Genomic DNA, 14,568 nt, shown 5'->3' with positions numbered 1-14,568 from the left:
CGCCTAACATAATAGGGCAGTTAGCTAACGATGGAAGCTTAATTAAAAGTAGACGATTAGTATAAGATGGTAGATCAACTCCTGGAATGATGAGTCGCTATTAACAGAAAAAGTTGTTTGAAAAAACTCTGCAAAGATCGGCTGATGCCTGATCATTATTTGACGTCGTATTTTCATATGTAACTGAATTGGGTATTAAAGATTTTCGTTTGGAATTTACAAAATTATCACTTATCATTAAAGGGCTTTAATATCACAATAACAAACTGAAAGTTCTTAAACAGCTGTCAAGTTCAACTTTCGAACAATTTTTCGTCTACACCTTATTAAATGGGTTGCTTCCATTAACAGTGTGGCAAAAAATTTATTTTGCAACGTTAAAGCACTTCGTGAATACCCTAAATATAAGAAAATATGAGGTTGCTATGATAAAATACAAAACATTGATGAATAATCTTTAACCTTATCTGCGGTGTCTAAGACTTGATTTTAGACCCACAGTTGCTCGGTAAAATGTTCTTAGAGTTCTTTGTACATTCTTTTTTTTTCACGCCCCAATATACTAAATACATACGTTTTAGAGTAGTAACATATTAAAATCCTATTTTTGAATTTAATTCATCATGAATTTAGGATTTTGATTGGACATACAGCAATTTGCCTGCATCTTTAAACGGACAAATTGTATTGAGAACATTAAGAGCATTCGCGAGTAACTAGGCATGGTTCAAAGCAACTAAATATTGGATAAAACAGTGTGAGTTTGTTTGCATTAGCATTCATAGCTTGGCTATCCGATTCGAATCTAGAATTACAGATGATCTAGCGGTCCCCTAACTAATCTTAGTTTGGGCACAGGTATGCCTTGGGTGCAGGACGCTGCTGTAATTATCCAATTTTTGTCAATTAATGCACCGCTGCATACAAAACGAATCGAAGTCTTATTTATATGGTAGTAAATCGCCACCTGACAGCGCGTTGAACTGGGATCTTTGTTGCCAATCTGCATTCAATTACGTTCATTGAACTTCAGTCAATTTTTTCACTACTGAATGCATTCTTTTACATCTCTGAAACTAGCATTTATTAAAAGATTTTAAGCTCACATTCTTTAACATTTTAATGAAGTTTTCTAGAGTAAAACTGTATAATTTATTAAGTAGGCTTATATTGGGCGTAAAACAATTTCGTTTTTTGAGACGACCTTGACAGCGGGCCGACTCTTTTAATGGGAAAAACGTATTTGGCGGAGCTCGCAAAGTGATCGTAACATAGGGCGAAGCCCAACTGTTACAAAAATACACATACTGATTATCTACAATAGTTATATGCACAGAACAAAAATCTCATGGAGCAACAATAGCAGGGTTTTTGAGTAGTTTGTTAAATTCGGAAATATTGTTAAAATTTGTAATATTTTAGAGTAACCCTAGCTCTGAATTCATTAATTTGTAAAAAATCTGTTTTCATAGTTTTTAATCATAAAAACGAACAAAATTTTAACAAGCAAACGGTGAATATCAGTGTGTGCTTTTATCTAATTTTACAGAATTAAATAAAAATAAATAAACGATAGACTAAAGCTGTCCTGTTTGTATTTTTTGCATTGATTTTAATACGCCAGTCGGCTAGCCATTTATTTATCCAAGTTTTTGTGTTGTAAAATTTTGACTATTGCCTAAATAAGCAAGATGTGAAAATATGAGGTGACTTGAGGTGAAAGTATCAGCTGTACACAAAATATAAGATTGGAAAATAGTACGCTTGCCTAGGGAACTCCAGCTAAGATTTCCTGGTTATTAGAGATGACACTTTCATTTCACTGCAAATAATCATCCAAAAGATAGCACTACAAAAACTTGTGTTATTCGGAAGGGCACGGCGTACTTTGTTCATTTCACCATCCAGTCAAATTTGGTAAACGATTGCGGCACATCAAGAATATAGAATACCGTGTTTTTCGCGGAAACCAAGCTGATGCGTAAAATATATATTTTTAAGTGAGGTTCAAAACGTAAGAGAAGAATTTTGACAGAAAAATGCTTTTGACTGCATTCCTGCCTGGATTACATATTAACACAATAATTGACATGTTCCATTTATGGGGATAATGCTCATATTAATTGATAATTTTAAAGACTTGGCAGATGGGATGGATGACACAGTCGGGATCGCAAATGTAATAGATGCGAGATGGATATTGATGGGCTTCTTTAATAGGATACCGGTCCCGCCGTGTGCTTTTTCATCTGGATGATGTGTGGCGTAAAACACCACAAGCAATACAAACAACATTGGGTGTCAAATGGGTTTCTGAAATGAGCATGAAACTTAAGAGCTTCATATTTGTGCACATTTTTGAATTACGCTGCTGGGAGGTATAGTATCGGAGGTTTGGTATCGCAATGAGTCTTGGAGTGTCTGTGAAATCAGTCATAGTTTTTTGAGCATTAACCGTAGCGATTTAATCCCAGTTTCTACTGGTACTGTTTGACGGTATGATTTGTTCCCCTTGGGCATGAGTTTGCATGTTTAAGGGCCCTGAAAGTCATGGTGAAAAGTCCGGTTCTGGTCATACGCATACGGAGAAATGGAAAATTTTAACTTTTAGTGACGAGAAAAGTTTTAATTAAGACGGCTCTAATGGCTATTGTTGTTATTACTGCGATGTGCGATGCCCAAAAAAAGGACTACGTGTCCAGAAACTTTCAATGATGGTCTCTCATAATATAAGCTACTTTCAGCTTTAATGGAAAGACTCCAATGTAGTTTACAGCCCGTAAAATAATACCTAGATTTTCCAGCAGGATAATGCAGCCTTAGGGAATGGTATTGTTCTTTTTATCTAAAATAGTTAAAAAATTAACAAATTAAAGTTTTAAATCTTTTGGGAATGTTCTGTGTCTAATGTCGATTCCTGTTTATTGTTTTGAATATGAATTTAAGCATATAACTTAACGCGACATTTTTATTTAATTATATCATTATTTTATTTCAAATAGGCCAATCGTCCAAAATCTTGGAGGAAGTAAATATATTCAATATTTTCGAGTTGTCTTCAGAACGCCATACCTCATTAGATAGGTATAGCAAATATCCAGTTAACAAAAAATTATTGAGGCTTAAAGAGTTTTCGATAGACAAACAAATTTGAATAAAGTCAGGTTTTCTTGCCAACATTGCACATTATTATTATTATATATTTATATTTTTGTTACTATATGTATATGTATGTCATTAATACTTTTATTGTAGAGTTCCAACATATTGGAGACAAAACTGGACTCAATTTTAAAAACATCATCTGAAGCAATAGCTGCAAAGGCATTGACTGAGTTAAGCAAATCTACAAAGTCGCGATATAGTCAGCGGCAAACGAAGCTTGATGATATTTATAAAAGTCATAAATGTAAAGATCGGCAAATGCAAAATAAGGCAATCGATAATTCAATAAACCTGCTGGATTCAAACGTACTTTCAGCGGAGAAACCAATATTTGAACACATTGAAAACGAAGCTGAAAAGATTCACAATAATTCAGTAGTGGACTCTGCAAATAAAAAGTCAGATTCTACACTAGACAAAGTGATAGATTCTAATTTAAAAGAATCACACGTTGAAAAATACAAAAATCTGCAACAGCAATTAGAGACTGCCGCAGTGCTTATGGACATAAGTAAAAAAATTGTCATTTCACCTCCTTGCTCGAATCCTCAATCTCCTTGTGTCTCTGCAACAACAGATATAAGTATTAAAAAGTCTGTGATAAAATCAAAACGTCCGTCATTTGGTGGTGACCTGCAAGAAGGTGTTGAAATCGATTTATCCGTAAAAAAAAAAAAAAAAGAGTATTGCAATGATCGAGTTGTTGTTCCAACACATGGAAGCCATTGTTCACCTTCGATACTTGACATTCATTCAAATCGGCGAAGTACTGAGAATCTGAAGAATTATGGTATTATGATTAATGCGGTTGATGACACTCAAAGTTACAATCTGATATCGAAAAAACTGGACAGCGAAAATATTGCTAATTGTATATCTGATTCTGAGGATAGTTCTGATTCTAATAAATTAGAAATGGACATATCATCTTCGGTTAATGACAGAAAAACCCCAGAAAGTGTAACTTCCGAAAATGCAACTGATGCTGCTACTACTCAACTTTGGCAAGCGCTCGCTCGATCGGCTGGTAAGTTTATTTGTATGAATTTTGTTATTGGGTATTAATACAAGAAAATGAGTATTTCACATATCGGTAATATACAGGAGTGTCACAGAAATCCTTATTGAAATTGAATTCAGATATAAGCATTTTAGCACTGAAATTCCGTTTGTGCCACAGAGCTTCGAGTGCTTAATTTTTTATATACTTTGACATTTTTTTTTATAAAAAATGGAAAGGGTATCATGAAGATGTACAAATGGCTGACCCCGTAAAGTCTCAGCAAGACAAACTGAGTTGATATAGTCATGTCCGTCTTTCTGTATGAGCAACAAGAACTCGGAGACTATGAGAGCTAGAGCAACTAAATTAGGTATGTATTAAATGTGCTCCTATTTCCTGAACAGTACCTCCTACCACCTCCCCTGCAAATCGAAAAGACCGGTTTAAAAATTGAAAAAATCCGACTTACGTCCATGGAAAAATTTCAAATAAATCACACATAAGCTTTATCACGTTCTCGACCGCTTTAAGCATTAATAAATTCAGAAATATTCACATTTGAATTTTCTATATAGACAGCTAAGTGTTAACGACTCTGAAGTCAGCGTCGCTACTGACACTACAGCGAAAACGTCTGTTATGCGTAAGCAGTTTTGTGAGTATGTGCTTGTGAGTGCATTCGCTGCACATGTGTATTCGTTGTTATGACCTAGTCAAAGTTGGCTGCGACAACTTGAATTCCCTCCTCTTGTTATTTTTTTTTTTTTAATTTGGCTTCTAAGAATTTTCTTATATTTACTGATTTAGATTACTCAAAAGATTGTTTGCTACCGGTTTTAATTTTACCATTGAAGAAATAGTATTTTCGATTTGGATCTTTTAGGTCGCAGCGCACTTACTCCAAACAATAATAATTAAATATTAATAAATGTATGTTATCGTAATAATTGGTTTTGTATAGCTATATAAAAATAATTTACACATTTTATTAGCGTGTCAAACATTAAGACTCATTCCGCAACTTTCATAATTTGCAATCCTTGCTGCGAGATCTTATTAGGTGGCAGCGTCGTACACAGTTTATTAAAAGTTGATTCTCGTAAACAGAGTAAGCTGATTTGGCTGGTTGGAATTGGTGTAAAATTGAAGCTGATTTAATTTCTATGGCACCCCTTCTAACCTTATTTTAGCTTTTCGATATTAAATACAAAGCTAATTTAGGCAAATATAAAAATGTCAAAGTGTATAAAAACCACAAAAATTTAAATGGAAAAATTACAGTATGGATTATTAATTCAGCATAATTTTTTATTAACTGCTTCTGAGTCCTATGCGTTAATAGATAATAAAGATACTGTTGCGCTAATGAATTGTCGCTAGCCTTACGCAACCGCGATTTTCATTGCATTATTTAACACATACACATATCATTTGTTCATGATATTTTCTATTTATATTTACAAAGCGTTTATGCGGTCGAAGTAATTGTTAACAATGTTTGTACTTTATGTACCAGTAATTTTTTATTTATTTTTATTGAAGTCGACGATAAAAGAAAATGATTACAAAAAATATTTAAAATTAAATTTGAAAGTATTTAAAAGTTAAATTTGATAAGATAGATTGGGAGTATTAAGCAGACCCAACATTCATTGCTAGGGAGGGGGAAAACCCACTCAGCTGTTGGTTAATGTTAATTATTAATAGTTAAAAAAGTTAAAATAAATCGCTTAGTAATAAAATCAGAGGGTCTGTGTTGATAACAGAATAAAGTTTGTTGTCATCAGCTAATTTAATCATAAACATGACACTTAACATAATCCGGCGGCTAGTTATCGATGGGAGATTAAATAAAAGTTGTTTATTGATATAAGATGTATGTTCAACTCCTTAAACCCAATAAAGGCCTCGCAAAGCAAATTATAAAGAATTATTTTGAATATATTCAATACTATTCTGGTGGTTCGAGTATTGTAGAGACCAAACACAAGAGCCATATTCCAGAATCGGACGAACAAGATATGTATAAAGTAACTTAGTTGTGTAAGGGTCATCAAAATCTTACTGTCAGGGAGAATACGTAAGTCATTTACTTCTGCTAATCTATTGAGAGGCAACTGATCAATGGGGTAGTTGACTATGGGAGGCGAGTTTCTACCGATAACATAACTTTACATTTTGAACTGTTAGTTTTAGAATTGATTATAAATGCAAGGGTTCACAGTTTTATTAAGCAACGAAAAAAGCAATTGTAGCAAAGATCAAATTACGTATGTATCCAAAGCGAAACTGTGCAGTAATCAAGTGCATAGAATACAGAGAGCGTATGAACTTATTCAGCGCTGTGCAGAAGGCAAAGATCATGTATATGTTATAGATGCATAAGTATGGACATATGTATGTATAGTTGAAGTTCAGCTGGTCGCAGTTAGGCGCCAGATTTATTTGCCGTTGCACAAACAAACAGATCCTGTAAAAGAGAATAGAAAGCAGACGATAGTAACTATGATTTCAATACCTTTTTGGTTTTATTGATTTGTAGAATTTCTTAAAAAAATCTTTTTAAACATTTTTTTTTCGTTCAATGATTTAAATCCTCTTAATAAAACCCCATACGGCCACACGATTCTACATTTACTATGATGGGCAGGCCCGCTCATCATTAAGCCTAACATTATGCAGGCAAAAAAAATTCATTGTCAATGCCGCGGATTACGGACTATGGATTGCAAAAGTTTTATTGTTTCCTTTTTTATTTAAAAACATTTAAAATTTGTATTGATTATTATTTATTTATAAATGAAAATATTCTCTTGTTGTCTGCTCTTACGTCGTTTTCATAACAGCAGGCCTCTCGTGGCAGAAAATGTTATTGTTGTCAGGACATCAGGCCTCGCACTATTTCTGAATTCATCCTAACAATAGTAGTTTTTTTACTCGTTAGTTCTATAAAAAGCTTTCTTTGCCCTTACGCACACACCGCAAAATGCATACACAAGATTAGGGCTAGTGTACTGCAGCCACCCGAAAGACAAAGGCAAAGAAAAATGTGCGCACCAGAGGGCATGGGTGGCACTTTTTAAGCACCATGGTAGCACTCACCAGTGGTGGGTTATGAGTACATGAGTATGAGTACATACGCGGACACACGACACAAGGCATGGGTGCCTTGCAAACTCTCGAAAGACAAGGGCAAAGGAAAATGTGCGTGCTCACAAAGTGGACTGGGATAATATTGTCACCGAAACTAATGACCATCGTAGAGGAGCTCCACCAAAATCACGGAAGCCGTACATTGGCATTTGAAGTCGAAAAAGATGACATATAAGCTTGATGGATGGGTGCCTCATGGGTTATCTCAATCGAACATTTTGGACCGTGTCTCAATCTGCGAATCTTTGCTGCACCATAATAAACTCGACTCATTTCTGGATCGTTTATTCACTACCGATGAAAAAATCACATATGACAATACCAAACGTAAAACGTTTTGCCTAGTGGGATATTAGATGTGCAGAAATTGTGTTCAAAGGTGGCTTGTGAAAATTGAATCGCCGAGTTTTTTGGCAAGGACTTCTTCAGGAGAGGCAAATACATATTACCACCATGTCAGCAAATAAGCGAACAAAACGGTACTTATGGAATTTAAATCGGACAATGGTAACCATGTTAAAATAATCATAATAAAAAATCAATAATAATAAAAAAACATTATGTCTGTCATTACCAGACCTAATATTTACAGAGGGATTTTTTAAAAATGCTAACAAAAAAGCGAAGGTAATGGGTTTTAAAACAATATTTTATCTCTTTAAGATACGGATTTAAAATTTTGCTTTTATACCACTAAGACTATAGAAGAATATTAATTATGATCAAAATGTTTTTAATTTAATTATACGCCATTACGTAATACCGCGTAATTTTATACGGAATTTTTTTTCTATAAATTTTGGCTTCGCTTCGTAGTCACGGATCACTTTGGAAGCTCCGCCACGACCGAGTGCTTCACATTAGGGAGTTAGTCCGTTGTTAAGATATTCTCTAAAATGAAATTACGATACGCAAGAAACAATCACTGTAGATTAGCATAATTACATATGTATGTACGATCGTACATTCCTCCAGACTAAGTTGCTGGTTGTACTCATTACTTTGTTCAATGTCATAAAATTATACATAAAACTATCAGGTGCCAGAGAATCGTTGCCGCTTACTTTTCGCTTCAATTTTATTCCGCTAATCTACAGCCGAATCCACTTAGTAATTTTGAGCGAAAAGAATCAGCTCTACATCAGCTAATGACACATCTCGATTTTCTCAGTCAGGGCTGACAATGTAACATTTTTAGAGCTGCCGAGTTGCTTAAATGTTTTATAAATAAAAATATTATATATATTAATAAAATAAATTAGTATATAAATAAATCGAATTAAAAGTGAAACCAATAACAACATATTCATCTGTAATAGCAAGGAAATAATTGTTCCTAAGCAAACTTTTGATCAATATATTACTAGAGATAATAGGTGCCTTCAGCAAAATTGGATAATTTGTATAAAAAAATGCAAAAGATAAAAATATAATAACAATTTTTTCTCAAAGCTCTCTTGCACCTAATGCGCCAAAATGCTAAAAATAAAAAGGGAAGGCTGAGTTAATATAGCCATGTCCGCCTGTATGAGAAACAAGAACTCTGAAACCGTAAGAGCAAGAGAAAATTATTTTTGAAAATTAAAGTTCCTTCCTTATTTATGCTCAAAAGCATTTTAGCTTGCTGAATTTGAAGCAAATCCGCTTAATATTTTAAGCATAAATCGGAAAGGAAGCTATAACTTATGCTTCCTGAATTTGAAACAGATCCGCAAAATATTTTGAGCATAAATCTTCCCGAAATTTAATTTTCAAAAATAATTTTCTCTGGCTCCGCAAATGTTCTCGACCGATAATAAACATTCAGGAATCGATTGCCAATGATGTTGCAGGTTGCGGCAATGTCTTCTTGTTTTAATATTTTACTTGTATGGCAATGTGTTACTTTTTGAGAAATATAATCATCTTCAATTTTTCTCATGAATAAATCCGTCTGTTAAAGCACTAAGCATACAACACATGTTGTATGCTTAGTGGTTGTATGCTTAGTGGTTAAAGTCAACCAAATAATCGATATTTTATTTTATTTCTAACACCTTTGGGCGGGCCACTATTCTCGATAACTGAATTCTATACAGTCTATAGTTTACACCATAATCACCATATAAAGAATATATATTTTTGATCAATGAGAGCTATAGCAAACAAATTTGTTATGTAACTTCTTGTATTTCCTATGCAACTCTTTTTATATATTATATTTGAAAACGATTTTAATTTACTGGAGCATTGTCATATTTTTGACCGATACCGAACATTTCAAAACGATCTCAGATATATACTTTAGGAATTATTCACATTCTTAATTTCCATGTTAACAGTGTTTTGCACATAATGACAGCCGACGGAGTCGGCAGCATCGCTGCTGACGCTACAGCAAAAAGGAGCTGTGATGCATAATCTGTTTTGTGTACGTGTTTGTGATGGCGTGTATGCGTTTGCTGCGATGCCATAGTCAAAGTGTTTAAATAAGCTTATCTTAACCCCTAACTAATTTTTAAATTTGTGTTTTTTTTTTGTAGCCAAAAATAAAGATGAGAATCGAACAACTCAAATATTACGAAATATGATAAGTCATTCATTTGTATTTCCTGTACCTTCAGCATTGACAAAAGTACCTGAGGAACCTATACCACTTTTAAAGGTACATAATATATCATTAATAAAGCTGAATTAAATTAATAGTTTTTTTTTTTTAAGGAAACTACGGATTCTCAATCAAGTGTAGTGAAAATATGTAGAAGAAAACAAAGTTTTCCTACTAAGACGGATTGTGTCGATGCTTCAGATGGTAAAAGCACAGATACCCTTGCACACTCTGAGAGCTTGCTAACATCAATGGCTGAAGGAATAAAAGAAAAAAAGGTTTGTCTTAAATATATAAGGACAATAACATCATTCAACTATTTATTTTCTGAACAGGACATGTCATGCTCAAACTGTGGTACCCTAACAACGACAATCTGGAGGCGGAGCGTCCGAGGTGAAATGGTTTGCAACGCGTGTGGATTATATTTCAAATTACATGGTATCAATAGACCGCATTCCATGCGGCGAGATACTATACACACCCGACGTAGGCGTCCAAAAGAATGTGAAAAATCTAAAAAAAGTAGGTTTTTAATTAACCTAAACATAAGGTTTGGAATTTGGAGGAAAAGGACTATAAGCTATATTTATTTATATTAAGGGGTAACACCACTCCAGACCATGTTTTTTAATCGCTTTTTCGAGATTTTTTTTTAGACCAGAAGGAATTGGAGTAAATGAATAAAATTTGTATATGTTAATCATTTATTTAGGTATGCAAAAAATTTCAAAAAAAAAAACAAAATGGCGGCGATATGGCGCTTGCACTGAGAAATGTTTTGCTGGTAGGCCTCCGCGGCATGCAGCACGAGTGGAGTAAATTTCGACTTACGGGAGGAAAAAAATATATGTTATTATTCTAGATAAGTAATGCTTGAGAATGTCGTACGGATTTGTAAAAATATTCAGTTTTGTAATTTTGGCGAATTTTTGAAGCAAAAAGTCCAAATTTGGGTCAAAATTAAGGTAGTTTTTCGTCTATCAAAAATCAACCAATTAAGTTATCAAAAAATCCGTACGACATTCTCTGCGTATTTACGTTCTTCACATGTGGTTAAAATTTGAAACGAAAATATTGAAAATTGTTTGAGTTATGCTGCGTGTCAATTTCAAAAACCGTGTTTCGAGTAATTCTAAGATAGTTAAACTATTTTTTAAGCAAAACAAATTTTTTTTGATTTTTTGAAAATTCTGGACTGGTGTTACCCCTTAAATGTTTCTGGAAGCTTAAAATTTATTTATATTATATGTTTTTATAAGAGTATAATATGTACATTTTCTTTGTTATTGACAAAAGTAAGTTACCATCAACAAATATTATTCATAGCCAAAAAAAATGTTAAATGTTAAAAACCCTGTTGTTGATATAGTCACTAACGGATGTACATATATGCCACTTTACTTGGGTAAATCCTTGCAGGTTATGTACAATTTTAAATTTTACAATTTCTTAAAGTTTGAAGATAAAAAAAGGTTTTCAGAGAATAATTATTTAAGTCTTGCATAATTTTGAGTATGTTCCAAATTTGAAAATGGCTTTTGATAAACAATATAATTTATTTAATGCCTAAGATCTTAAATTTAGTAATATATCGTTATTAATCTTATATTTTTTTTAATAATTTTTTTTATTTTTGAAGGAAATAGACAGTTACCATGCAACTTAAACATTGAATACGAAGCTGATAGAGTTATTCAACCTGTAGTATCTAAGCATCCGGATTTTTCTACAAATAACGAAGCACTTAGTATATCAGATCTAGTTTTAAATGTAAGTATTTTGAAATTGACTATTATTTTATACTTCAATTAGGAAACTTTTCAATGTGTTTTAAAATGCTCACTCGTTATAAAATCAACTTGTTTTATATATGCTCGCCAACATGCGCGATTTATTCGAAAATTATCGAGAATGCCCAATGTCCCAATGCTACCTTTTATTTCAAAGTCTGTTTTTCACGAATCAGTCTCTAGATGACCGCTTAAAACAAGCATTTTGGCGTTCAGCTACAAGTCAAGTTACCTTAGGTATTTTATCGCAAGCAAAGCATAGTCGAGAAAAGGGCAAAGGGATAGGGCGCTAATTTTGCATACTACAAACAATTTTAGATCTTATAACCTTTGATACTGTTTACTTATTCATACAATTTAAGCGGTACATGAACATGACCAGGGTAGAGTAGAGTAGAATATGTAGAGCAAGCTGAACAAAAACGATGAGTGTTGTTTACTTTTAACTGATAAAATTTCAAAGAGATGCCACTTGATAAAAGTACAACTTGTTATAGCTCAATTCCCCAGTGAAATGAAATTGAAGTGAAATTCAAACGCGGGACTAATTTTTGTGGTATTCCAAATTCTTGCTGCTCATATAGAAAGAGGTCATGGACTTTCTCTGCAATCTGTGTCAGTGGGAAAAAAGTCCTGGCCGTATTCAGCGCTGTACATTGCTTCTGTATAGAAAGATCTCTCTTACTCGCAGTGATTGTGGCCATGCCGAATCTAGTGAATTTACGCGAACATTGCTGTTCCTTAGCAATGGGAGTGGTCGCGTTGAGCGTCAGTATGTAATTCGCAAACCATTCGGGTGTATTGTGCTGACAAACTCTGTTTCTTAAAATATAAGATAACATAAAAATAAACAAGTGGACAAATTGCAAACTAAATTTAAATGTGTAGTCAAAGCAACTCACAAACATACATAAAAAGCAAATATTTCTAACAAATTGTGAACGCTATTACTATACAAAAGAATAATGCATTGGCATCGACGTGTTTGGCGCATCAGCAAAATCGCATCCCGTTGTGAATAATTCCTACGTTGTTCATCCGATCGTTTTTTAAAATTTTCGACATCTGTCAAAAATATGACAAAGCGTATTTGTGATTGATTTGAGTGTAATTTTATATTTGATTTGTGGATTGGGGGAGAATATAAAAGCAAAAATAAAATAGAATAATTACAGTCAGTTTGGGGTATATACCAAGTTGTTGCTCAAGGGTTTATCAGCTGCTGAGAAACACGCACTTATACAGACGGACGGACAGTCGGACATGGCTATATCGGCTCAGTTTGTCTTGCTGATCAAGAATATATTTGTGAGGTCTACCACGCCTTCTCCCTGCTACATACATTTGCACAACTTCATAATATAATATAACCAAATGTATAAAAACGGTTGACACTTATTTGCAAGCTATGGTACTAACGGTGTGGCACTGCCACACACAGTCGAAATTCTGGGTGATGTCACCTGACAATTGCTTGTGTGTGGCGGGGGTGGCTGATGGTCACCTGAGCAATAATTTTCTTGTGTGTGGCTGATGGCCCCCCGAGCAATAATTTCTTGTGATGGTGATGTGTGCTTGTGTTTCGCTAATTGTTGTCGCATCGCCGCCGCTGTCAGTGCAGACAGAGCGAGACAGCAAGCGATATTATTTCTTGCTTGTGTTTATGCCAGCCAATCCCATTCTGTGTGTGCGCACATTTTTCTTGCAGTAAGATAAGCCAGTATAAAAATGATTTAATTCTGTAATGTTTATTGTTAACTCTTTTTTTAGAGATAATTTCAGATATATACTTTAATATCTCTATTTTTATTTAACATATAAAAATTAAGACAATCTAAATTGATAGATGTATAAATATTTGATTTCCTGATCCTATCTGATTTTCCAATATTTTCGATGTTTAGCTCACTCTTCTAGTAAAACGATATGTACCTGTTCCTTGCAAAATTTATGAGTTAAGGATTTGTTTGCTTAAATGCTTTTCTCTTTCTTGTTTTGTAATAATAATACATATTTTTAGCTTATTTTCGCTAAATGTAGCTATAGAAAATATAATATGTGAATATTGCGACAAATTAACTACTTTATTAGTCTCTTTTTTATGGATGACGAAAAACAGTGTGAACATTCCATTATATTTGATATTATCGTCGAGCTGAGGATGCATTGGGTTGGGTTTCCAATTATAAACAATTTTTATAGGTATAGCTCAAAAGAAATAAATTTGTTAAAAGTCGTTAAATGTAAAATGTTTAATATATAAATATTATTATTTTTTTATCTTTACAAGAAATATAAAATGGATATACCTGATATGGGAGCGACATCAACATTAAAAGATGTTATTGTGAAAAGAAAATCACAATCATTGCCGGAATTCGATAAAACACGTGATAGCGATGAGTTATCTGTACCTCTTAATCTTGTTTCCAGTGAAAATAATGCAAAGTTAACATATAACGCCAAATAAATTATTCAAATAGAGAGCCTTGAAACGCACATAATATAATTTATGAAACCAAGTTTAACTAATAATCACTGAAATATACACTGAATATATGTACACAATGTACATTGTACAAGTATGTAAAAAATACAAACTACAAATTATTTCTACGTATATATTCATATTTATATACAATATACTCATACTTTTAATATTTGTATTCTTAGAAACTAATACCAAAATACTAATGAATTCGGTTACAAGTTTTAATCTTATTGTGTGAAATAACATAACTTAAGCACGGACAAAATTACTTAATGCTTTTTATACAAAAGCAAATATTTAAATAATTAAAGATACATTGATATTTATTGAAACACATGCTTCAGTATTTTTAAACTTAAAGAACACTTAAATAACT

The 14,568-nt window shown here is 33.2% G+C and overlaps 1 protein-coding gene across 1 annotated transcript in view; it reads left to right on the top strand.

The window, feature by feature from the left end:
* LOC108608270 overlaps positions 1-14,296 on the top strand; it is a 42,988-nt gene extending 28,692 nt beyond the window's left edge. The window contains exons 3-8 of the mRNA XM_017999574.2: positions 3,256-4,192; positions 9,844-9,965; positions 10,022-10,186; positions 10,244-10,433; positions 11,551-11,681; positions 13,992-14,296. Coding sequence (XP_017855063.2) covers positions 3,256-4,192; positions 9,844-9,965; positions 10,022-10,186; positions 10,244-10,433; positions 11,551-11,681; positions 13,992-14,171 — 1,725 coding nt within the window. The 3' untranslated portion in view covers positions 14,172-14,296. The remainder of the gene's footprint in view (positions 1-3,255; positions 4,193-9,843; positions 9,966-10,021; positions 10,187-10,243; positions 10,434-11,550; positions 11,682-13,991) is intronic.
* Positions 14,297-14,568: the final 272 nt, after the last annotated feature.

This window comes from Drosophila busckii, unplaced genomic scaffold (genome assembly GCF_011750605.1).
Source record: "Drosophila busckii strain San Diego stock center, stock number 13000-0081.31 unplaced genomic scaffold, ASM1175060v1 chrUn_01, whole genome shotgun sequence".
Classification (NCBI taxonomy): Eukaryota; Metazoa; Arthropoda; class Insecta; order Diptera; family Drosophilidae; genus Drosophila; species Drosophila busckii.
The sequence above is the reverse complement of the archived record's forward strand: the minus strand, read 5'-3'. Positions and strand labels throughout refer to the sequence as shown.